General features: G+C 41.1%; 2 protein-coding genes across 5 annotated transcripts in view; both read left to right on the forward strand.

Annotated features, from left to right (window-relative positions):
* The window catches only part of STON2 (stonin 2), a 74,374-nt gene extending 58,587 nt beyond the window's left edge, over positions 1-15,787 (forward strand). For all 4 annotated transcript variants that reach the window (XM_085061616.1, XM_085061617.1, XM_085061619.1 and 1 more), the window contains exons 5-7: positions 1,812-3,647; positions 9,844-10,046; positions 11,343-15,787. In XM_085061616.1, coding sequence (XP_084917742.1) covers positions 1,812-3,647; positions 9,844-10,046; positions 11,343-11,426 — 2,123 coding nt within the window. In that variant the 3' untranslated portion in view covers positions 11,427-15,787. The remainder of the gene's footprint in view (positions 1-1,811; positions 3,648-9,843; positions 10,047-11,342) is intronic.
* Positions 15,788-18,800: 3,013 nt separating this feature from the next.
* The window catches only part of GTF2A1 (general transcription factor IIA subunit 1), a 37,089-nt gene continuing 28,949 nt past the window's right edge, over positions 18,801-26,940 (forward strand). Inside the window, exons 1-2 of the mRNA XM_085061621.1 lie at positions 18,801-18,931; positions 24,998-25,083. Of these exons, the coding sequence (XP_084917747.1) occupies positions 25,054-25,083 (30 nt within the window). The 5' untranslated portion in view covers positions 18,801-18,931; positions 24,998-25,053. The remainder of the gene's footprint in view (positions 18,932-24,997; positions 25,084-26,940) is intronic.

The raw sequence follows: 26,940 nt of genomic DNA on the forward strand, positions 1-26,940 counted from the left end.
GGCAGTTCCAAGGCCAGGTTATATCCAGGTGGGAATGCTTGGCTCCTCCCTGCTGGGTGGAGCATCTCACAATAGGATGAGATAATTCCATGAGTCATGTGGTGGGTTCTTGATGGCCCATTGTCTGTTATCAGGGGTGAGTCATTAGCAGGAGATAACAGCTAATGCCCCACAGCTGGTGGTAATAGAATACTGAATACATCTATATTGTAACCTAGGACACATGGCTAGTCTGTAAAAACTATCTGTTCTTATTATTGCTTTGTATTACTGTGGCTTGAAAAACAAATTGCTATCATTCTGTTTCCTATATAATTTTAAATTATAATAACCCTTGAACTTGGATGATGTGTTTTGTCCTTAGATTATAAGGTTGGGTAAACTTACATGCAGCTGGAATGAGAGACCCAGAATATCAAGTTAGCCAAGACAATATGATGTGCTCGTGGCAGCATTTTGGCTAGCAAGAATATTCCCTATTTCATATTCTAAATGGTAAATGAAATAAAAATTCAAATTGTCTATTATGGTTGAGGCAGAATGGAAATCAAGCTCAGCTTTTTTGGGAACTGGTGCCAATTTAAATAACGACTTAAAATAGTTTGTTGTTGTTGTTGTAAAATATGCTCAAATCACAGGTGTACAGCCATACCATAGTGCTACATTTTACATTTACTTTTCACTTGTACTGAAGAACAGTGACTCATTTTAAATTTGGGATATCTTTGTCTAGGAGAAGCAAAAAACAGAAATACAGCCAGCACTGCTGTATCATGTAGAGCAAACCTGTGGTGCAGCTACAGAGTATAATTTCACACTGGCTGCTCATTTTTAGGAGCACTCTGATTCATTAGCCCAATGGGAAGAAAATGGGAAGAAAATCATTAAATTTCTGAACACTGAGAATTTGTGCTCATATTGGAAAACACCTTATTACCACTGCAGCAATCCTGGGAAGAGCTGGGACTGAAATAGCACAGTGTGATACAGATTTCTGCAAAATGTCTTGGCAGAGCCTGACACTTGGAAAATAGCAGTCAAAGGTGCCATGTCCTGAGAGAGGATGAGGAAAACTTCCGCAACACCAGTCAAAAATATATTTTTCCTTATCTTAACATACATCCCTAGATCACAGCTTTTCCAAGAGATGTTTCAGAGACATCCAAGGACTGTCAGACTCTTGCACACTGGGTAAGACAAGGAGTGTCTTTACTGCACTCATCCTGGGCAAAAGTCCCACCCAGGCACCTTTTACAGTGCTGTCACCATACTCCACATGCATTTGTGGTAACAGCAAATACATAGACAAGTGTGTGGGGGCAGACTGAAGATGTGCTCTCCCTCAGTGTTCATTCCTCTTCCTACTGGATTCTTCTTAGAGCAAAGGGTATGGGGACAGAAAAGGGAAAAACTTATAACAAGAGTGAGGGAACACTCCAGGCAAATACCAGAAGAAAACTGTAGAGAAGAAATGCATCCTCAAAGTTTAGAGAGGGAAGTCTTTAAAAAACACCATGACACGTGGTTTCTCCTTTAGGTCATTATGTTGGGATGACATCAGTACAATCATTGCAATAATTCCTGTAGTATTTCTTTCTGGATTCATTTTCTGTGTTCAACTATCTGCTTTTTAATTAATTCTTGTCAGGCTCTTCAGCATTTTAGCCAAGTCTTTTGACTGTCTTATTCTTGCCCAACATATGGGTAGACCTTCCTTGAGTATGCAGACTGTGGGGTTTTTTTTGTGGAGAGAACTAGGTAACTTCAGAATAATTAGCTGAAATTTCCTCCCCTCCCCTCTTTTTTTAAAGACAATTCCTCGTCTCTCCAGGAAGATGAAGAGGTAGATATGGAGGCTGTCAACTGGCAGCTGACCAACACCTCAGTGAATGGCCATTCATCTACCCCAACCACAGTTCGCTTTCCCAGCTGGGTGACTTTTGATGACAATGAAGTCAGTTTTTCACCACAGAGCCTTTCTCCCTTGAAAACAGATACCCCACCTGCAGAAACACAGGCTCCAGATGTTAACTTTAATCTCACTACATCCTTGAAGAAAAGAGAACGTCCTAAAAGCACATTGGGAGACCTCTCCAAAATTCAAAAGCTAGATCTCTCCTCCTTAACCAAATTGCCTTCTGTTGAAACACCACCGTGGAGTGCTACTAATCCATTTCTGGATGAATCTCTTCGAGATGTCCAACCCTCGCCCATCAATCCATTCAGCTCGTTCTTTGAGGAGCGAGAGAGGCGTTCCAAAAGCTCTTCTGTCTCCAGTGCTCCAGGCAAAGGCCAAAGAGACTCTCTCATCATTCTCCATCAAGAGCCTGAGACCATCAGTTTCCATGAGAGAAACAAAACTGTAACCCACACGGATGCTGTAGAGCAACTCAAACAGCTCCAGATTGGAGACCCAGATCGTGTGAGCAGTCCTACCTTGCCTGATGATGACCCCATGATGCCATATGATCTGGATGCAGCTTTATTTAACCTGACACCAGCTCAGCCAAAGGATGGATGGCCAATGATGCTCAGGATCCCAGAGAAGAAGAACATTATGTCATCCAGGCACTGGGGACCAATATATGTCAAGCTGACCAAGAGTGGATGTATACAGCTTTTTTATGAGAAGGGACTAGAGAAGCCTTTCCGGGAGCTCAAACTTGAAATCAATCATGAGATTTCAGAGCGCAAACTCCAGAATTACGATGAGAATGGAAGGATACACAGTGTGCGGTTGGATCGCACAACGTACAAGGAGAAAAAGAAGTATCAGCCTAAGCCAGCCATTGCGCACACAGCAGAGAGAGAGCAAATTATCAAGCTTGGGACTACAGATTATGAAGACTTCCTTAGCTTCATCACTGCTGTGCAAGACACACTGATGAACTTGCCAGCTTCATTAACAGATCTGAGCACAGTGGGACTGAATTATCAAGAAGAAGAAATCACTGTAGATGTCAGAGATGAGTTTCATGGCATCTTGGCCAAGGGAGATAGCGTGATTCTCCAGCACAGTGTGCTGACCCATATCTATGTTCTCAGCTTCCTTTCTGGCCTGGCAGAATGCAGACTGGGCCTTAATGATATCCTGATCAAAGGGAATGAAATAGTTGCAAGGCAGGATATTATGCCCACTACGACCACTAAGTGGATTAAATTATACAACTGCCGGTTCCATTCGTGTGTGGATGAGGATATGTTTAATAACTCCCGTATTATCCTGTTCAACCCCTTGGATGCCTGCCGGTTTGAACTGATGAGATTCAGAACTGTCTTTGCTGAGAAAACTTTGCCTTTTACTCTGAGGACAGCTGCCAGCATCAATGGTGCTGAGGTGGAGGTACAGAGCTGGCTGATGATGTCCACAGGGTTCTCTTCCAATCATGACCCTTTAACTCAGGTCCCTTGTGAAAACGTGATGATCCGCTACCCCGTGCCAAATGAGTGGGTGAAGAACTTCCGCAGGGAGAGTGTCCTGGGGGAGAAATCTTTGAAAGCCAAGGTGAACAAGGGAGCCACTTTTGGATCAACCAGTCTGTCTGGTTCTGAGCCAGTAATGAGAGTAACTCTGGGAACTGCCAAATACGAGCATGCCTTTAATTCCATTGTATGGAGGATAAACCGACTGCCTGACAAAAACTCAGGTGAGTGGTGCATACCATCTTTGCAGGAATAAACTAAAACAAGTTACGTATTTTGGAAGATAGGAAATACTGAGTTTAAATGGTGAGAGATATACATCATCCTCTGTAGTATACCAAAGGACATAAGTTCGTTGCATGAAACATTTATCTGGCCCTTCATTGCAGTAGTTTTACATATACTACAAATATAGCTAATGATAAAACAGTTCTAAGTTTTCTAGATGCAAAAATGTGTGTTTTGTCTCTGCTTGGAGGTATTTAAAAGAGGTGTAGAAGTGGTACTTAGGGACATGGTTTAGTGTACACAAGATCTGTCCTAGGTTAATGGTTAGACTTGATGATCTTAAAGGTATTTTTCAGTATGAGACCAAGGCATCAAACATCTATGTGCTCAGTACTGTTACTGGAAGCAGGGCTTTTCCTGGTAATTTGAAAAGCAAGCCTCTGTGCTATGAGGCTGAATGACAGGATGAGATAAATTGCTGTAGTTCAGCACATGTGATACCTTTTCCACGCATTGCCAAGCATACTGGGCCAGTGCTATATATTTCAATGCATATGCCACAATTAATGCCTGTAAATTACCTGAAATGGGGATTGTAAGAGAGCAGAAGATGTTGCTCAACCATTAAAAAACCCCAGAAATTTACAAACACTAGTTTGTGGCTATGTTTCTGTAATTAGTGCGGACATGCAATTACAGCTTAAACCTGGACAGAGAATACCAGCATGAAACCCACTTTGTATTTCTATCCCAAGTCTTTGTATTTCTAGTAACATGGCTATAATTAAACATTCAAATAATGTGAGCAAGCTACTGTTCCCTTTGACCATTGCTGCCAGTCATTCTATTTGCTGCCTGTCATCCATGGTGCATAATAAAACTGTACAACTCAGGTTTATTTTTATTTGTAGTGAATTCTTCTTCTGGACTTCTCTGATCTAGAATAGCTTTTTACAAATTAGATGGATTTTTCAGTATTAATGCTGTAGTAATGCATCTGGGTGACTGGGAGGGTTTCTGTATTCCCTGAAGGAAAGTTCATTGTGGTACCAAATTTGGCACTCTCTAAGGACATATGTTTTTCCTGAGTTTGAGTTATAGTATCAGCAAAACAGTGATCCAAGTGTCCTAATCTTTTAGATCATGTTTCAGCCCAAGGACACTAGTTTACACCATAGGTCACAAATTTGGAGGGATATGACAAAAGGGAAGGCTTCATGTAGAGTGAGGCGTAAGAAGACAGAGCTTGGAAACTCAAGAGAAATATAGCAATGAAAAATTAACCTCAGGCTGTTTATGAGCAATAGCATGCTTGTGAGGAAAATCTCAATATGCCATCTGCACAAGCTCTGGGAATGAGATGCTGTTAAATTGGGCCTTCTGTGGTGTCTTCTCTCCAAAGATGTCAGTGTACCATACAGACATTACAGCTGAGGAAATGAAAGCCCCCAGAGTTTAACACAATCACAGAACATGCCAGTATCAAACCAGGAGAAAAGGCAAAACTCCTGTCTCTGCTGCCTCCTGGTAGATGATGCTGCCTTACCCATCACAACTCTGAGGGAGATACTGATCTGTGCCTCTAGTTCACTTGATCCCATCTCTCCCATTGTGACTCTTTATTGTATATACACTGTGACAGGGGGAAATACAGATTTGTTGCTGCTGTTGGACCCCTGCCACAGAGCATCTGTCCATCAGCGTCATCATGCAAAACGCAGGGCAGTTGGTATTTGTTTACATCCTGAGCGGAAGAGAGTGTCCTCACCCCTCCGGTCAGATCAGATGTTATTTCAGGGAGAGGAAGAGCCTTGGAAGCACTGTCTTGGCCAAGACACATGAGGTATGTGAGAGGGAGGGAATCCCAAAGTGATGACAGGGCAGGCCAAGTGTAGTTTAAACCTGACCTTGCCCTTCAGGGACTGTTTCTATTTATTGGTGGTACTTTGTCCCGTAGTTCTCCTTTCTCAAAGTCTTGAGGTATGTATATAACTACAAAGAAAGAGAGATATATATATAAGTGGTACTCAGAAGCATTCATTCCCACTCCTTATATTTGCCTGGTGGACCACATCTGCTTTTGTCCAGGTGATACTGATGTGGGATCTGTCTGCCAGCCCTGTGCATGTTTGGCTGTATGCAGCCCTACCCACAAGTCATATAATAACCCTCCTTCACATATTTGCAAAGTCCTTATAAATGATGCAGTTCTCAAGCACTAAATATAGGACTACTCCCTTGACTCACACTTTATGCTCTCTTATTGTGATATCTGTAACTCACCTCTAAGAGCACTCTGGCTCTTCTGTAAATATCTGGCCTGCTAATGAACTGCTCTGGTGCCTGGGACTCCAGAGCAGGAGAGATGTAGTGGCATCACATTGCAGCTGAGGGAATTGCTGCAGGTGACCACAGCCTGCAGCTCCATGTGCCTCCAGAGGCCACACAATGTGTCCACACCACTTGGGGCACATGCATTGCATGTGCCTGTCTGCCAGACGTGCTCATATACATATATAGGCACACATTATGGGAACTTCTGTTCATCCAAGGTGTGTGCTGTGACACACAGTCCCTTGCAAACACAATCCCGAACTCCAGAGGTCTGCAGGTAGCCGGCTGGACCTCCTGTGCTTCACTCCGTTCCCCAAATGCAGACTGGTGCAGTCTCTGGGTAGATGTGAAGGGTATGACCCTCAGCCCTGCCATCCACAGAGAGCACATCCCTAGCAAAGCTCACTGCTTGTGTGCAGGTTGTAGTATCCTAAGCACCCAAATTGCTAAGAATTATTTCAGCAGCTTTGCTGTCTTATCTAAATGTTTTCTTTTTGTGCTTTCTAGTGGGAGGGAGCCCTTTGCACTCTCACTCTAGGACACTGTTATCAGCACTGTCTGTATTATTTTGTAGCCAAAACATGTTATGACTGAACATTGAAAAGCATAGGGCAAATGAAGGATAGTGCATACTCTGGCTGTGATTTGACCTAAGGAAAAAGTATGGACTGGATTGTACTGAGCACATTGCTGAAATCCTGTCCAAAATACCTTGGTAAACTTTATTGCCCTTCTCATATTTAAAATAAATATGATCAAAAGAGTTGATAAAGAGAGCTTATTTGCAGGCTCTTTACAGCTCCAGTTGCTGCTGGCTGGGCTTGACGTTCTTTTTTTCAATCCTGCAGTAGGATACTGGGGAAACATCCAAACAGACTTTGATCGTGGGAAAACACTCTTTCTGTGAAGCAGGGATGTAGCCTCTATGCAGAGCCTTGGATCTGGATTTGAACTTTTCTCTAGTTTGGCTGTGGATCCCAGGCATGATGCCTGGAATACTATCTGAAGTAAATTAAGTCTTTTAATCCAAACATGTTGGGACATTTGAGGTGTCATGAATCATTTGTAACAGATTCCTTCCAATCACAGTAACACATGCATATATATGAACTATATTATCAGATCCTTGTTTGTCAGAACAAACTGGTAGTAGCTCAAGGTAACAAGAGGTACACAACAAAAGCAGTGTGTTGATTTCCTCCTGATTTTACTAAGAAGTGTACCTATCCATTAGAGAAAGAGCTCTGAATGAGCCTGTTGAACAATCTGTAGAGGCTGTGCCTCATGGGCCTCATACCTAGGACAGTAATGAACACTGATGGGGTAGGTAATTTTTCAATAGCTTCAGTAGAGGAGTTGCTTTCTTATCCATTCATCTTGTTATCCACTATACTGAGCTGGTTTAAATTAATAACTTCCCTTTTTTTTCAACTGTTGTGCATGGTCTTTTCTGTTAATGGGTGCTCCTACTAGAAGAAATTAAATTATTGATAAATTGCCGTGTTAATTGCATTGGTGGGGGGGTGTTACCTTTTTTATTCCCTTTGTTTCCCCCTCCTTTTTTTTTTCTTTTCTTTTTTTTTATTTTTAATGAGCCAATGAATATCCACATTTAGGTGTGTTAAAAGAGATTGCTGATTCCATGTGTCCAGCTGAAATTCTGAAGAGTTTAGAAGCTCAGCTCTCCAAAGCATCTGCCAAGCAGTGTGCTCAAGCCCAGTTAAACACTTCCCAGTGATACCTTCACACGCATCCACCCCAAGGCAGCTGAGCACATGCCAGCTCAGGAGCATGGCAGCACAAGCTGAGCATTCTGCAGCTGTGGATGTGGCCTGCACTGGAGCACAGAGCTGCTGCTCCTGGGCTGCTGTGGGTCTCCAGTCTGAAGGAGGGAGCAACCCATGGCAAACTAGAGAGGAAAAGCATAGCAAAGCAGATTGGAGCAAGAAGGATTGCAACGAGGAGTCTGCTGAGAGTGGTACAGTTCAAGGAAAGAGATATGAATGGATGGGCAGCCTGAGACTGGGGGTTGGTTGCCAGTACTGAAAACAGTGCTGAAAAGCAATTCTGGATACAATTTTAGGCATCTTCATACGGTAGTACCAGAGAGCAGTGCTGCGTCACCCAAGGGCCCCATGGCAGATGCTGAAGTGTGCTGCCACCATGGCTGTGCCCACCACAGCCAAGCTCAAGAACCGGCCAGAAGCAAAAGCACTGCGGTGCCGGAGGGCATGGTGGAGAGCTGCTGGGGCTGCTGCTCTCCTGTGGTGGGTGGGACCTCCAGGAAGGCCTGCTGTGCACCACAGCTTTTGATGCAGAAAAAGCATAGGAAGGGCTGTCAAACGGATCCTGGCTTGCTCTAGAATCAGGGCAAATGAGTCAGCACTCTGCTTGGGATAATTAATCCTGGTGAAAAGCAGGAGATGTATTTTAATGCTTGCAGAACTTGAGCTTCTATATCTGCTTGATACTGCACCCATTCATTCATAACTTGGCTCCAGCTATGGTGCTGCATATCCCTGGTCTCTGCTAAGCTGCATAGCCTCTCATTGGATTTGCTGCATACACATTGGTTTACAAACCTTCCAGCAGTGAGGGAACTCTGCATAGGCTGTTTTGAAATACGAGGCTGACTCTAGATTACATTCTTACCCAGACTTGCACTGAGTAGAATTTTTTTTTCCAGCTGTATTTCAGAGGTCAAGTGGGATGTTGCAATGCTTAAGCCCTCTGAAGACTGCCTAATTTCATCCTACTAAGACAAGTCATACTTCAGAATCCCACATCTTGCTTTTCAAGCTTCACCTTTACCAGGCTGACTTTTGGGCTAAGCAGTGTATACCTGCTTTTCCCAGTGGGAGCGTCTGGGCTTTCTGCACCCAGTTCTCTTTACTCTGCCTGCTCTCCTCCTTCTTTGTCTCTGTCCTGTACATCTTGACCTATATGGAGAAGAACTTTCCCAATGAACAAGTAGTCAGAAATCCTAAAGCCTATAATAAAGGCAGGCAAGGATTCCATTCATTCATTTATACATTCATTTACACATACATAGATAATAGGATCCTTTCAATTGGAAAGCTCTGTGTGGCTCTGAAGGCTTTCATCCTCATTTTGCAAATAGAGAAACTGAAGCACAGACATTAATTTACTTTTCAAGAGCTTAGGGAGTTGGCAGCAGTGAGAAAAAAAGCCAACTTAGTTTGACTAGAAGTCCCTACTTTAATTTTTAAACATTACTGCTGTACAGCAAAACAAAGGGGAAAAATAATAAGGGTTATTTACAGATGACAGAGCTGAACATTACTTTCTTTCCTTGCCATCTGTAATGACTGGCCACCTGGTCATGGGTTTGAGTGAGGAATAAATGGTTATCCTGAAGCTTTGAACAAATTTACTTCTTGAACCCAGGAAAGTTATTTAACCTTATCCAGTACATTTTCTTCTGCTAAAAAGCAGAATAACAATTTAAAGTAAACATCAAATATTTCCAAATCCCTCCTTTCCTTCCTATCATTTCATGACATTTCAGAAGGATGTGCCACAATGTACTTAGCATGTGACAGACGCTGAGGGAATCAAAAGAGGATAAATACCTTTACCCTATTGTCCTTGATTTACTTCTTACACTTTCACCCACTAAAAGCAAACTAGAGTGATTGGAATCCTTTTTGCATTTTATTTAATTCCTTTGGAGACTTCAACCACATTGAAGCAGGTAAGATACTGTCACTTGCTATGAACTAGCTCACCCAGGGAGATTCACAGTTTCCTGCAGCTTCACGATGCTGCTTTCTCCTAGGTGTTGTACTTTTGATTCATCTGACACAACTCTCATGACTGTTTGCTCTCTTTTTCCAGCTTCTGGCCATCCTCACTGCTTCTTCTGTCACCTAGAGCTTGGCTCTGACCGGGAAGTGCCTTCCAGTTTTGTCCGCTATGTAGATGTGGAATTTGATATGCCCACCACTTCTGCCTCCAAAGCCACTGTTCGGTCCATCTCTGTCGAGGACAAGACCGATGTGAGGAAGTGGGTCAACTATTCAGCACACTACAGTTACAAGGTAAAACTGAGCTTTGCAATCACCGTGGTTACTTTGTGTGCTTCGTTGTCTTGAAAAGTATGGGCAGACAAATAAAGTGCCATGGACAAAAGAGGTGGGAATTTGGCACATGCCAGGCTGTGTGCAGTAGCTGCCCATGTGCAGCTATTGATTCACGGCAAATAAGCAGTGGATTATCCCCCAGCAAAGATGGAATAAATTTGCTTGCAGTTGTCTGTGGAAGAGCGTGCACACAGCCAGCTCCTGGGGATTAGCTGGTACGGTGAGAGTGTCAACAGGGAGTTTTGCTGCTCCTCATAGTGGGAGTGCTACCGTGGGAGTCCTGCTGCAGACAAAAGGATCACATTATTTCTCTGCTTAAATATTTCTTCCTTCTGCCTGCCCTAAGGAGGGGAGCAGATGGGAAAGTACACTATGTATATACCTGCCAAAATATCTCAGTAAATTTGCATGCTAGCTGAATACTCAGCAGAGAAATTGGCATCCTACCTGCCTTCTTTAAGAGCAATGATGAGAGATTCTGAAAAGACTCTCATGGCAAATATTTTTACGGGTAATTTTAATTATGTTTTTAGTAGTTTCTTAAATTCCCTGGAGATGGTATTTGATCTTCCTAAGTATCCCTTTTAAGAATTAAAACATTGTATTATTCCTGAATTTTTGGAGATGTGGAAATTTAGAACCCAAACACAGATCCCCTTGGCCCTGTCCCATTACAAATTGGTCCCAGTACAAATTGAGGAGCTCAGAGGCTCCTCAAGCACCTCTGAGCCTGAGGACAGCAGGGAGTGTGCTGATATTTAGGGTAGTGTTAGGCAGTGCTTCAAGGAGCAGGGAGTTGGATTTGATGATCCTTATGGGTCCCTTCACACTCAGGATCATTTAGAAAATTAATCTCTTTGCTTTATACATCAGTCTTTGCAGAATTTATGATTAAGGCTGGTTTTCTGCTGTCACTTAGGAAGCCACCTATCATCTGCAGATTTGGCTCTAGGTTTGTATTCAGAGTGCAACTGGAATTGGTAGTCATGTGAGACCAGTTCTCTGCATGACATTATCTCTTCTGGAAATTATTTCATGATGCTTTTGAATTGTGGAACTGCTTGGATTAGACTGAAAATCCTTGTAGTAAATAAAAGACAATTTTCCCTGATCCCCAGTCTATTTTTTCTCACAACCCTCTCAGTTCACCAAGACTTTCTTCACCTGAGCACAAGAACCACCACTGAGGAAGATTTTTGAATCTTTTGTTTTCCTTCCTCATTGCAAATGTTCTCCCTCTTTTTCTTCTACCAGGTCGAAATAGAGCAGAAGAAAAGCTTGAATGAGGATCTGAAGGGAGAAAGCACTGCAAATGTCAATGAATGTGCTACACAGTAAAGGAAGATCAAACTGCAAGTCCCAAGAGGGGTGGTCAAATTAACAGGCCTGGAAGAAAGGACTTGCAGGGGTTGGATATTTTTCTTTTTAAAAATTACGGACTACTGCTTTTAAAATAATGCTCTGAAGAGGATATTTTTTTTTCCTTGTGATGATCCATACTTTGAGAAGAAGCTGGTCAGTGGTTTGTTTGGAGCAGATCCATGGGCTTTTGCTGGAACAATATAAGTACAGTTGTACAGTCAAACATGCCTTTTCTGCCTTTTCACCACCTAGTTTCTGCACTCAACTATGCTCTGGCAACCATCACAGGTACACCAGAAAACAGCCTTTATCTCACAACCTTGCCCTCCTACATTAAGCCTTTTGTTTCAATGCCTTTGGTTTGGCATTGACTGAATCTCTTCCTTCTAAAATGCCAAATAAAATTCAGGGAGGATCAAGTGAAAAATTATATAAAATCTCCTTTTTGAAATGGTCAACAGAGTGAAAACCCTGAGCATGATTCTGGAGAATCAACACACTTTGCATCTTAAACATGGAGAATGGTCTCTATGTTTAAGGAGATGTACTACAGACAGGACAGCTGATCACAGAGCTTTGGTCCCTTCCTGTCTCATCCCCCAAATGACAACCTGTCACTGTGCACATTTTTATGGGGTCTGCACAAGTTACAAGAAAGCCTCTGCAATTTCTTTAAAATTTTTACTTTTTAGTCTGAGCCGTTCTGGTATCTTGACTGAAGATGATTATGGCTGCTAGCAGTAGGGAAAATGTGTTACAATAGTGGAGATACTGGAGGGACTTTGCTAAGATTAGATCATTCCTGCCTAGAAAGATATTTAAGGGAGAAACGTGGGGGTTTAGTTTTGGGTTTGGCATTTTTTATATGTTTTCTTGGATGGGTAAAATGGGTGGTTACTGAAAATGTCAGAACACAATTACTTTAACAGACAATGTTGTTTGTTTTCCTGAAAATCCTTGGAAGTCTATCCAGCACAATATTATTTTCACGTTCTGTCTTGAATCTACAATATAAGTAGCTTGTATATTTATAATACTCCCATTAACTGGGCCCCAAAATCTCTTTCCAAAAATGAACAACAAGCTTCTGTCATGGAGATTTTTTTATCCCCACTTAGCTGGAAGTAACAGCAAATCTTAAAACCTCTTTCTAAATAAAAATGCAGAAGACATAAATCACTCATTTACACATATTTTCAGAGAAAACAGTGTTAAAAATACCCATATTTTAGTTGTTTCTACGGCTTGTGTAATATTTTTTCTCATAATGTTAAATGTAAAATAAGTAATTTATTAAAACATTATCTTTTGAAAGGTTACTACTGACTTTAAAATACATATTTGGAAAACTTTGGCAATGTAATTTAAAATCATAATTAAAATGAAAGCTTTTTAAAAAATGTATTTCATTTTACATTTAATGTAAAAAAACTGATACACTCTTAATTTCCTACTTTCACTGTGACTCCTATAAAAATTACTACAATGTTAAAATCCCAAATAAAACATGAAACTAATTTCATTGAGTCTGAAACTGGTAGTGGTAGAATGTAAAACAATTCATAGGGAGCTTACACATGCCTTTTTTATATGCACCTAAATTTCAAGCCTGCATGACCCTAGTGCCACATGCTTACAGGTGCACTGCTGTAAATACGTAAAGTCTCAGTCCTTCTGGGACTTCTTAAGCCTGTGATACTCCATTATATCCCTTCTGGGCCCAGGATGCTCCTTGGAGCACACCAGTTAGTACTAAGAATTTGCAACATCTGTCTGTAAATGGAAGAATGCTATTAACTTTTATGAAGAATGTTAAGATCAATGGATTAAAATTACTGATAATATTAGTGATAACTTGTATAGGTTGAGATATATCCGAGAGCATGGGACTGAATTTGTGACTGATTCTCAGCTCTGTCACAGGCTGGCTGTGATGAGTTGCATGGCAACTCCTCTACAAATTTCACTCTTCTGTTAAAAGGCAAAGAATTTCTGGGTGGTTTTCCTGTGTTTTACTGAAGCTCCTAATGTAGTGTTTCTGAAATCCCACCATCAAGAAATAAAAAAAAAAAAGCTTAAGCAGTGCTGAGATGTTGCTGAGGAAGTGTGGAAACATTTTGTGAAAAGGAGATTGTCTACTCTGACCTGCAGGCTCAGTGTCTGAATTTTTGCCTATTGCCCCTCAGCTCATGGAAACACAAATAAGTAAGACAAATTAGCAAAGTAATGTTGTACACCTTTAAGAAGGGAGAAAATAAAAGGAATATAATTTTCCATCTCTGTTGAATTGTTACACTATTCAGCCTCTATCATACTTGCACCACAGAATAGTCTATGTTCCAGAAACTGAAAGAAAAACATATTGGAGGTTCCTGGATTTATTTAATTTCTTTAGCACTTCATCACTGTTTGTTTTCTCTTTTTTTTTAAATTCAGAATCAATGAATGAAAGAAAGAGTATGGACCTGACTCCAATCTTTCTTATGTAGTTAGCTGTACACAGAAGTATCTCTTCCAACTGTCACAAATTTAGGCAAGCAAAATTGGGAAAGTGTTCTGGTTTATATGAAAGCTATTTTAATCCATTCTGATCTCTGGAGAGTGTTTTTGGATGTACCTGCAACTGAATTTTCAAGAGTTTAGGATGAATACCTCAGCCAGAGTTTCAAAAAATCCTATTTCCTATTAAAGGACTGGCATATGTAGTTTGATTTTTCAAGAGTGCTAACAACCAAAATCTTTAGAAGATCTGGTGTTGATGTCACCAGGTGTCACAACTGAATTGTTTTTTCAGTCCAGCACCATTATGAGCATTGAGAATTTGAACACTGGGATCCTAAGTGCCCTTAACAGTCTCCACTGTTCTTTATTGATTAAACAGTGCAAATTTTTCAGTGTTACACACTCTCATATGTACTTTATGTACATATACTCTTCACCCGTGTGATTATAGTAGCCATTTGGACAGACTTGATTGGAGTGAAGGGAAAAGATCTGAGAGGTTTGTGAGTTTGAAAGTAGCAGAAATTATTTAGATACAAGTTATGCCTGTAGTGGGGATGATTTTTCTTTTATCATGCAGAAAAATCTCTTTGACTAGTTTCAGATTAATACTGCTTTTGAGAAAGATGCAGTCCCTGTCCTTTGGTGTATTTCAAATCTTTGTAGTACTCAAACACTCCATGCAGAAAAGTGCCTTCAAGGTAAGCACACATTCGCTCCCTGAAGCTATTCTCACTTTCAGTCCTCTTTCTATTTCTCATTATGGTTGTAATTTTTGTACTGTGGTAAGAATTGAGGTATTGTATGGAATTTTGCCTAGAAAAATAAAGTGTCTTTGATCACAAGGGGTAAAGATGAACAACATCTCCAGTCAGCTGAGCTTATTTTAGTTAATGTCTCTTACATTTATTAACTATGGACACTGCTAGAAAAGGAAAATGGGTAAATTCAGCTGAGAAATACTAAAACTGACTGATGTTATTTTTGTTCTTTCTGTTATTTAGACTCAAATTTAGTCATCCTGTGAAGGAGTCAGATATAGCAGTATCATTAGAAACGCTGCAGAAATAATTTTCCTTTTCTGGTGGGTTGCTGGCTGACATATTTACTCGGTAAGACATCCAACACCTGTCCACATTATTTGGTAGCTGCTAAAACTCCCTCTTGAACAGTCACCTCCCAGGACAGAGGGCAGTGGTACACAAAAGAGCATGAAAGCAAGTGGAAAAGGTGTACAAAGTTTAGCCTGGAGGTGCTCATTCTTTTGCATGTATAAAATTCTCAGTAATATCCTTGGCCCTTCACTGCACTAAACAAGCCCTTGATAGGTCACCTCTGTTCCAGATAGTAAAAAATTCCTTTCAGTGACTCTTAGCAGTTCATGTGCATAGTTGTATTAACCTTCAAAACTGACCAGCACAAGAACTTGCAGCACACAGATCACTCATGGATGAAGTACTTACCCTATTCTGCCACTGAATTTAATTTACATGGCATGTCTAGGATACAAAATTGTGTGATAATATGCACAACTGTTCTAATGTTCCTGTTCTGTTCACCCAGCCAGCCACCCACTCACACATCCATCCATCCTCCCATCCCTCCCTCTCTCTTTAATACTTGCAATTCATTCTTTGCACTATTGACATTGGTTTAATTATTATTTTGTAACATGTTCCTGCCTTTTTATTTTGTAAAATAAGTAAGTCTATACACTGGCTAACTTCGTAGAAGTGGTTTATTTTTTCTTTCTTTTTATTTTATCAGTTGAAATGGGATGTCATGGTTTGTTTAAACTATGTGAAAATTTAAATAAATGTTAAGATGAAACAGCATATCCACATTTTCAGTGTGAAATTGAAGTTGTATGTGCTGTATATTCTGATAAATCAGAGGTCTTGAATTCAGAAGAGGAAAGGGAATATTTTGAAGGGCATAAAGGACAACATAAATTAGAAATAATGGGACTACATGCAGAAAAGAGATTATTTTATTTAATCATGCAGATTGAATGATAGACTGCAAAGGAAATGGAGCAGGCCTAGAGTTTGAGCCACATAACAGATGTTTGGAGGAGCACTGACATAAGATGGTTCCAGCATTTGAGCAAATCCATCCTGAAACAAAGTAACTGAGGATTAAGCCTCTGCTCAGTTGTCTCTTCTCTGATTACTAAAACCAGGACTACAAGAAAGAGTGAGATCTTTCTGTGATCAAAACATCTGTTTGCAGAGAAACTATAAGGTCTAAAGTACGTAGAGTCCTCTGCTATGCTTTTCTGGTTCTTTCAAAGATCTTTCCACATCTTTCCACTTTTCTCAGAGTCACTGAGACCCCCTTCAGTCTGTTGTTTTTCTCAAAAGCATTCCTTGTATCAAACTGAAGTGCTGGGCACTCTCTTGGCCACGGAAAATCAGATACCCATCATAAATGCTGTTCAGAGTATTGCTCCGAGTTCAGTACAACTGACAGTATCAACCACTCTACAGTATCAGAAAATGGAGGTACACAAGGTACAATGCCTCATGCTTGTTATTCCAGACTAAATCAGGTCAGCCAGAAGAAAGAAGGAAAGTTCAAGAAGATTCAGGGGCTGTTACTACTAGTACTGTTAGCAGTTTATTTGCTGCAATTCAGATACTCAGTGACTTTTGGAAATGAGCATACAAAACTGGGAGGGTAGGATCATATTAACCCTGATAGCTTGCTAATACACATAATGCTTTTAAAAGAAAGACTGAGAGAAAAAAAACCCAAAAAACCAGGGAGCTCAAAGGTCCTTGGCAATAGTGCAGCCCTTAGAGATAAGCCAAAGTAACACCCTACAAGAGATGGGGAAGTCAGAGTGCCAGAGCAATGTGTACCCAAAGAAAAGACATCACCAGAGTGCGATAGCACAATTTGGAGAGAAAAAACAATTTTTTTCCAGTGCTCTTAGTTGCCATGATTGTCCTCCCTGACTAGTCCAGATACGTTGTAAATTTGTAAGACAAAAAGTGCTGAAGGTCAGCTGGGGATGAAGCAAAAAGATGGAGGAGCAGCCACTGTTTCAGCTTAGGTGCAAGTCTGGGTCACAGCAGGTGTGTCTGAAACATTAAGTGCACCAGTTCCAGAAAAAACTCCTGTCCTTCTGGACACAGTAACAGAAGCCTAACAGCAACTGCTGTACTGAGAGCTTCTTTTGTAAAGGTTTCCCTGATGCAGCACTGAAGAGGAGAGCTCAACTCCTCTGTGGAAGCAAATGAAATTTTTAGGGCATGGTCAGTTCAGCAATTGTGCTAATACAGAGAGTACTGAGATTGAAAGGCAGTGGAGTGGGGAAAACTCACACACAGATGCAGGCAGAGCAGCACAGTTCTGACTTCAGGTCAACGAAAACAAAAGCAAAATTGCAGACAGTTTTCAGCTGAGATTAATAGCATTCAACCTATGGCATCTCCTATGCCCATCTCCATGTTATCCAAACCTTGTTTCTCACTGCAGAAGTCAGCAGGTGTGTTTGATTTTTTTTCCCAAGCTGTTACAGGTGCTCTTTGTCATGGCAGTCAGGAAGTAATGCTGCAACGGGAACACCTGGGGGAGTGTTGGTGGCAAAATGGGATATGCTGAAGTTACAATCTCAGCAGAGAAAAATGTGTGCTAATACCTCATGATGTCCTGTGACAACTCAGGGACTACACAAAAAAAAAATGTTACTTGAGGAGTCCCAATCTACTGACCCTGGGAACAAAGGAACAAATAGTGTAAAAATTAATGTTATGAAAGAATGGTAGGCTTTTGAACATATCGAATTAGATTTGGATCTGAACCACTGTCAAAATCAGCTCTCAAATTGTTCGGGGCCAGCAGACACAGCATGATGAAACTGAGTTGGCTGACATTTCTGCTTGGTAAGTTGGGGTGTGTGGTATGTGTCCTACCTGGAGAAGGGAACCTCAGATTGGAACAACAAGGCATTTAGCTGTGTGCTCACACTCCCTGGGTTCTCAGAAGTGAAGGGACTATTGCTCTCTAGTGGTTACTGCCAGGTTGTTGCCTGTACTACTGACCTGCTCCATTAAGCAACCTCAATGAATCACAAGTCTTACTGGGTTTCAAGACTGTGAACCCCATGCAGAATTTGGCCTGTTGGAAACCACATGGATCTCAAAATTTTGAGTCAGCTCAAGAGTTGACTACCTCACCTGATTCCATGTTTAGCTTAGAAAAGGACAACAGACAAATTAATTTTTCAGTGGTGTTGACTAGTCTTTTCACCCAAGTAGTCCTTATATGTCTGCACAGTCATGCACATATTCAGTTTAAATTTACATACATAAAGTACTTCAAATACCTCCAACAAAAAATGCTGTAATAGGATAAAACAAAAGCATATGTGTGTGTTGTATAGGCATGCAAAGACCTATACAATTATGCATTGATGGCAAGAACAATTTAACAAAAAGGTTTGACCTTTTTATTTTCTGGACACTGTTTTAAAAAGAGCCATCCCCCACCACCCCAAGGTAAGCCACTGAGGCTCAGTCCAAGTCTGGGCAGCCAAGCCCACTAATCCCATTGGTAAAGCGCCAAGCAGATGCTGCCTTATTCTGGAAGTACTAAAATCCCAGTACTAAATTAAATTTCAATTTAATTTATGAGAAATTTATGCAATTTCTCATGAATTTGCATGAAAGATGTCTGCAAACACCTACTGTTCCTGTGTGTGACCCAAACTACCACAGTTCTATACAGCTCAGTCCAGCTTGGCATTCTCCTACTCTCCCTCTCTTGAGGATTCCAACCTGCTGCTGTGCTCACAATGAGCATTGTGTACTATAAGTCTGTGCACCTGTCAGAACACTGCATTGCTGGGAAGCCAAGGGGTTTGGGATATCTCCTCCTTGTTTGAGGCTACCGAGAGGGTCAATGCAGAGGTGGAGACAATTCAAGACTGAACAGAAGGATTGAAGACTTTGAGGGTTTAGAGTACTGACCAGGTTTGTCAATCCTTGACTGCAGTTTATGAAATTCTGTTGAGTATATTATGGAAATAGTCCTTGGAGCAAGAATTAGACACCAGACCTACCCTCCCCCTCCATACAAATTGCTCTCTGTTTTGAGTTCACTGAACCTCGAAGGCCTGTTGCCCAGTGAAAGTACTTAATAGGATAAATAATGGCACCATTTGAGGCTAGTGCCTTATCTGTTTGCTGAGGTGCTATGGGAATGGAAGTGTTTCAATACATCCTTGTGATGTATTTTCTAAGAAGCAAATTGTCCTAAAAAGTCTTCTTCCAGAAACAAAATGATCCTTCTGTATTAGAGCCTGGCAAGAATACAACTATACGCCTTTGGATAACAGGGGCAGTTTTCCTTTTCATCTACAAAAAAGCACATGGCAATCAGTTTCAATCTCTCCTGAAGCAGCTTCTAACCTAAATTTTAAGTTCAAGAAAATGATGTATTAGTTACTAATTTTCAGCTTACGTTAACCATTTGGTATTTACTTTCATAAGAGCTACAGCCAACAATCATTGCTCTCAGTGCAAGGGCTACTGGACAATTTTAGCTGAAAGTGGGAAAATTTGAAAGCATATTTCTCTGAATCATTTTTTGCTGGGGTTACTATACTGCCATAGGAGTTCTGCTTCCCTCTTGTGGCAACATCTTTTACTTTCGACTTGTTACAGTGTAGCCATGATCAGAGTTCATGATAGTTACCTTCCTGACACTTCTCCTCCTTGAGTTGAAAAAAAATAGTCCATTGTCTCGATTCTTCCATACCAAAAAAAAACCAAAAAAAACCCCCAAAAAACCAAACCAACAAACTGTCTATCTAAGAGAGAGATTATTTTTCACATTCATGTGGGAACAACTGAACATTTTTATTAAATCAGTGGTAATTCAGGCTGGTTAAATTTTGTAATTGGGTCTGAATATTTGGAATCAAATATAGGAGGTCCACCTAGGAGATCCTAAGATATGCTTCAGGGGACATGATATTTTCAGGTAGTGCAAAAACTCACTTATACATTTTAGGATATCACTTTGTTCTTTCCTATCTCCTTCCATTTAAATATTGCATGGTCCTTTTCAAACATTAAGAAACCAAGCTATCTGAAGAGTTAAATAAAGAACTTTGCCTCTAAAATGATAGGAAAATCAAGACAGCATTAAATGGCTGTCTTGGAATGACAGAGCCCCAGCTGAATACAGATCTAGTGTCTCTCTATTGCTTCCCCAACCCAGAAGAACATCTCCCTTCAAAGTCCTCAGTAGACTTACAGCATTTGCAGGGTGACTTACCTTGAGTGTGCCTGCTCTGCGCCCTTCTTAATTCCTTTGCAATTTACACTGATGTCAATATAGCACATTATAGCCTGACACACCATTCAGAAAGAGATGCAAATTTTATCTTGAAAGCCACAACTAGAAAGTGGGCAGGAGGGACATGAACACTTGCAGCAGAAGTCTACAATAATGGAAAGAGAATAAGCTGCATATTTCAAACAGTACCTGCTGGTCACCAGGCTTTGTCAGGTGGCTTTCCAATTCTACACCACTTGGTTGTATCCTCCAGCTTCACCTCCAATTTTATCTGGCTTTAGCAGCAGGGCTAGGGACTTGCTTTGACACTTGTATTTATGTAACTGGATGATGTGGAGAGAGACCTTATCACTTTGGCTTTGATGGTATTCTCATTTGCTTCACATGAGACCCATCAGCACCTCCTTGACAGCTGGCCGGTGAAAACATTCATGGGAGCTGAGCCCAGCTGAGCTCAAAGTACAGACTACCAGGGGCTGGCAGCAGTGACAGCTAGAACAACTTGGGAAAAATCATCATTTTCTTTCAACAGAGAGACAGCCATGCTGACTGCTATTCTGTCCAAAGTCTCTCTGGGAGAAATGAGATGGCTGATGTCAGTAGGCCATATTGCAAATCTAGGAAGATCTGTAGTGGAAGATGATGCTTAAGATGGAAAAACTCCCTTTCATCCAAAGCAGCAAGGCAGGGAGTAGGAAGCAGCTGGGGTTTGAAAATGTGAGCTCCAGTCTGTAAGCACAGCTTCCCATTTTTTGCACATGTTTGCAGCTGTCAAAATCTTGATATGCCAGACCCCCAGGTTAAACATCGGTTACCATGAAGACTGGAGCAGAGAGGAGCTCTGGAAATGGGTCACAGGTTGGGAATGGCAATAAATGCCATGGGTCCTATAGCTCCATTACAGGATGAACTGGGCTGGCTCATTCCTGCTGTTTTCCTTTCTCTGAAAGCCAGGGATTCCAGCTGCCCAGCAGTTCTCTCACCAGTGCAGCTTTGCAATTAGATAATTAGCCCCAGAATGAGAACTCCACATTAACTGAGTTAATTCCAGCTGAGTTTATGTTCACTGCTCCTCACTGGGAAGACTGAACTCAGCCAAAACTGAACTGGAGTGGTTTGCTGCAAATTCCACCCAGTCTTATGAAAAACAACCCTGGGAGTCATCAAGGGAATAAAAGAAAGGTTCAGCTTGTCTGTCGATGCCTTTAATGCTTGGTCCCAGAGGGGAAATACGATCACCTCTGAACAGGCTGCAAAGTGTAGGACACACCCATAGTTTTTCCATGAAAGCTGTACACTCCTTGCCCTTAAATTAGCTCTACGAAATTCTCACCAACCCAGAAGCTGGTGTGGATTGCAAGGCCACTCATTTGGGCACAAAGGAACAGAAGTATTAAGTGAGAGGCAGTAAGCATCAGAAGCGGAGCAAACGTGCCTAGCACAAAAGCATTTTTATCAGCCACGTGAACATGTGGCTGAGGGACAAGCTACCGAGTAAAATACACCACAGCACATCTCTGCTTGGTGCCAGCAGCCTGTGTGCTCTCCCACTCTGCCAGCTGTGCCAGGAAAGCTGAGGCTACACAAACACACACACTCCCGAAGGAATCACAGGGTTATCACTCACACAGACCAGCACCACGCCATGCTTATACACTGTATATTTGTATTCTGGCATACCTCAGGTGAATTACTCTATCTTAGGTCACCACACGAAGGCCGAGGTACGAAAGGCTTCCAACGGCACGCTATATAGGTCATTCTGCAAAGTTTTCTCCGTAGGTATTTCACCCTCTTATGCTTGTATATATCAGGAATAACTTTGCTAAAGTTAATTCAGTTCTACTGTGGACCTTTGCACATCATAGCTGCCAGCTGGAATACATGGCAGTAATCAGTGAAAACATCAGCATGCTAGGTACAGCTCTGCTTTGGATCGGTAAAGTAGGACATTGCCTCTAAGGAGACTAATTGGTATTTTAAGTCTGGGATTTTTTGTTATCTGACTTGTTGTTTGGTTTAATGGATCGGAGCCAGCAATATTTTGGCTGTTGTTAGAACATCATCACAGCCGAACAGCTGTGATTCATAACAGTTACAGTCTAAGTGAATAATGTTACCACTTAAAAAGCACTTCAGCAAAGTACTAATGCCGAATGTGTAACTCAGAGGCAGTCCTTTACCTCACGCCCTTTCAGAGAAGCTCTAACCTTCAGAATTTTAGGGACTTTTTTTAGCTGTTTAAGAATCAGTACTCTATATTCAAATTATGAATCATTCAGTTTGTGGAGACTTCAGCATTATGTCAAACATGCACACGTGAAAAATGAAGGGGTGCTCTATGCTCTAAGACCAGTAATCTTCCTGCTACAAGCATTAGAGCTTGATTACAGCAAACGGGGTGTGCATTTTAGTAATGGCCAATTCTTCGTCAATAAAAGGAAGCCTGGAGACTTTTCTACATGACAAAGCATTTGGCAACAATGTCGTTTTGAAGCATTTCCTCCTCTGGTCACTTATTTCTACTCCTGTCAGCTCTTTCAGTCGCATTAACACGTCTTTTGTAGGGCTGCCCTATGAACCAGATCAGGAAACTGATCCAGGTTAAAAATTAGCCAGCATAGGAGGGGAAAAAAAAAAAAGGCATAGTAAGGAACTGGCACAACGGCAAAAGCAGAGTGTGGTGGCACAGAGACAGAACGAGCACACAGTGGTACGGGAAGGAAGTACGAATGCCTGAAATCCTCATTATCACTGAATACTTGGGGGTCGTGGGAAAAACGGAGTCAGTGTCTCAATTAAGTTTTGCCTTTGCAAATTAAGTGTAGTTTTGTCAACCAGAAACATAAAAAAAACCCCCACAATCTCTGGTCCACAAAACCCAGCATGGCAAAATCCTCTGCTAAAGTGTAAAATAAATGCAGCACATGGCAAGAGCCTGGAAAATACCTACTTGTCTCCTCCAGCTGTAGCTGATCATTTACTGGAAACAGCTGATATAAAACCCACGGTGCACACATGTGAAATGGCTCCTTGAGGGACGCTAAGGAAAGTCAATTCCCTAAGCAGAGGAGGCACAAGTGGTCCTGGGAGAAGAACAGTTTTGCAAAATCTGACATGGAGTTTGTGTATAAGTCAGCTAGGGAACTATGATTCTGCTAGAGGAGAAATCCTAGCCTTGACAGGAGAGGGTCGAGCAATTGTTAGTGGCAGCTTTAGAAGAAGGTCTCTGATCAGTCCCTTGGCTTTTGTGGTCCTGTTCTTCAGGTTTTGAATGGGTGAGAGATCTGTTGAAAACAGATGGAGACAGAAGGAGCTACAGTAATGAACAGTAGCTAGTCACCTGCTTATGTAGGCTTCTGTGAAGTTGCAATTTGGGTATTTTGTTTGGGGGAGGGAAGAGGGCTTTCTAATGTTGGTAGCTATGTGACTCTGACTGGATAACTAAGTGCATAGTTTTATTGTCCAGTTTACACATGCCCTAATAAGAAGGGTGTATATAGATGTTGTTTTCAAAAACCTATGGTATTCTGACAGTAAATAGTCTAGACAAAAGAAAAATTATTTGTATTTCCTACTTTGCTTCAGTAAGTACTTGCTAAAAGCAGAGCAGGCCTGAGACTATACAAATCTAATAATGAAATAAAAGCTTAATATGTAGCAAGACTTTCTTGCAAGGCTTGCCTGCTCTAGCACTTCAAAAATGAGACTTCAGTGAAACATTGTCTGCCCCCTGTGCTGTAGGACGCCAATGTTTAGCTCTCTGTGGGCTGTGAGGAAAGCTGTTGAACTGTACATATACTAGACCTTTAAACTTGTGTTAGTGTGCTTTAGTAAAGCATATTGCTGTGCTTCAAATTCTAGAAAAGATAGTAAATCCAGCTAGAAGAATAGAGATGCCTTGCAGTAGGGGTGGTGTGAGCTATTTCATTCCATTTCTGCCTTGCTAAAAAAACTTTTTTGGAAAACCTATTGCTGAAGGCAAGAGGGACATGTTTACTGGTTTTGGTTTCCAGCTACTAGATCATGGTGAGCTGGCTGTTAGAAGAATGTCAATTAATATATATATTTTTATACCATTTAATTAGGGAATTTTTATTTAATACCTGAACACTGTCTGAAAGTCATATCACATAAGTTTTGTTATGTGTCAGCATTTCTTCTGACTCTGGAGGGCTTATTGCATGCAGAAAAGCTTCAGGATGATGTGTCTGCTGTTGATTTCTGCCTGCGCCCAACATTTTGGATTGTGGGTTGGATCACTTAGTTTTGTTTTTAGCTCTGTACAGACACTTAAAAACCCCAAACAAGCAAAAAGAACAAAAAAATCTACCCCTCACAAACAAACATTCTCAATTTTTTTAAGGTTATATTCTCTCTTTGGTACAGTGAATGGAAGGAGTGAGAGAGAGAGACTTAGAGGAAAAAATAATGTGTAATCTCACAATGTGTGCACATAACTACAGGATGCATTTTCCCATATGAACATTTTTTAGCCTGCCTTAGTTCTGTGTATGTTCCTGTTTTATGCTTTAACACATGCTATTGCAATTTAAACTTGAAATGTGTATCTCATTCTTCTGGAAACATGCCATTTCAGAGACTGGGTGAGAAGGTTTACTTCCTTGACTAATAATATTACTGTTGCCAAAGCCTTCTGAACAGTGTTCAATTGCTTAGCTTGTTTTTAAGGTAAGACTGTAATATACTGGGTGAAAATTGTATGTTGCCTTCAGGTCTGAAGTGGGAGACTTTACCAGTACAAGAGCAGATTGGTAATGTGGACAAGACAATGATGACAAATCTGGAAGGCATGCTGAAGGTGAGCCTCATTCTGTCATCCTGTAATATAGTTAAGACCAATTTTTGTTTTCCTTGCTCGATCACCCCCCTCAGGGGTAAGTGGAACCAGTAGACATAATCACAAGTCACACCTAAGTGTGATCAACAGAAAAAGTTTTGTGTTGTTTCAAGAACTAGGAAATTAAAAACCATTGTTGTCAGCAATACCTCATACTAGGTACTCTATTCTTCACTGTATGATCAAAAATTATTTCAAAGAACAATGAGTGCTTACTGATCTAGTAGTGATTTCTCCAGGTGGAGGAGATCAGGCATACTCATGGTCTGCTCTTGGGAGGCAGAAGAGTCGTTTCAGATTTTTTTTTTTTAAACAATTTTCAGATGAATTAAAAAAACCCTTAAACCCAACCAAACAACACAGAGAAATAGAAATTAAGACTGTAACTTACACTGAACGTGTTTCAACTTAGCATCAAGATTTTGTGGTTCTTTCTTCCAGTTCAGTTGCTAGCTGGCGGCTTTCTGTGGCAATCACGGACACTTTGTATCTTTGACTTTCTAGATTCAAGTGTGTCCCAACCCTCCCCCATTAGCAAATACTTACACATCAGTTATCCCTCTGCAAATGTCTTCTTGAAAGATATGCTGTGTAGAACAACCCATTAGTACTTGCCAAGAACTTTAAAATGGAAGGGTGATGAACCCAAAAATCATATGGAAGAGTATTTATTTCTCCCTCCCCCAACCCCTGCACCTTCCTACTCACAGGTTCAAAATCTCTCTTCTAAAAGAAGTAGTTCCATGGCAGACTACAAAGATGAACTACCAATAACCCCGTATCCCCGACCCTTTGTATTAATTTAGCTGCTGTTGCAGTGGTAAGTCATTTGCTCTGCTGAGGAGAAGCAAGGGATGCTTCTGAACAGAACAGGAATCATTCAGGGCACTCAGTGTAGACTGGGTCTCTGAGTGCAAAATGTTGGCTGTAAAAGATAGTTTGTCTCTGTCTCAAACATTTGGTAGAGAAAGAAATATGATTGTGTATAGGATTGAGTGGGAACTATTCAATTTTATTTCCTTCTCTAACATGCCAAGGATCAGCTTTTGATCTTGTGCACAAATGGACTTTTTCCTACACTATCACACATTTGGCACAATTTTTGCATTGAATGAAAAAGTTTACCCAAATGTCATCATCTTCGCTCTCAATGCAATGTCCATCTTCACTCTGGGGTTCAAGTCTAGACAGCACAATAGCTAAAACAGAAGTGCCCACCCAACATTATTGCCAAACCTTGACGTTATTGCTAAACCTTGTGAAGCCACTCTGAGTTGTCAGTGGTAGAAACCTCAGGGAGAAAGATGATAGACAGGGTAAAACAGTAAGATTCATGCTTGCCCAGCAAACAAAGGAGAATGCTGGCAGACAAATACAGATAACTATAAAAGTTTTGCTGTTAGGTAGCTTATGCCTTCTGATGCTCCCCAGACTATTAGCATTACTCCTGCACTATACATAAGCATTTAGGTTATTCCAGTCTAACAAAATGCTAAATGAAGCAGAATCCCATAACATTCATACAGCAGGCAGCCAAGGTGAACAGGCTTCAGGAAGTGGCCAACTCGCTTGATTCCCCATGCAGCCACTGAATTGACATGAATTAGATGGACCATTAGTCTGGCTCAATGGGGCATTTCTCATGAGGGCTTGATTTTGTTCACAACAATATTCTTCAGAGGCACTCAGGGGTTTGCAGTGCTGTGCCACAACTGGATATCAGTGCCTGAGAAACTGTGAGAGGACTGTGCATGCGGGTCTTGCCTTCTGGGAAGGCAGTCTGATGAAATACAAAAGGAGCACAACACCAGACTGCAG

Source organism: Lichenostomus cassidix, chromosome 5 (genome assembly GCF_008360975.1).
Source record: "Lichenostomus cassidix isolate B80296 chromosome 5, HeHo_3.0, whole genome shotgun sequence".
Lineage (NCBI taxonomy): Eukaryota > Metazoa > Chordata > Aves > Passeriformes > Meliphagidae > Lichenostomus > Lichenostomus cassidix.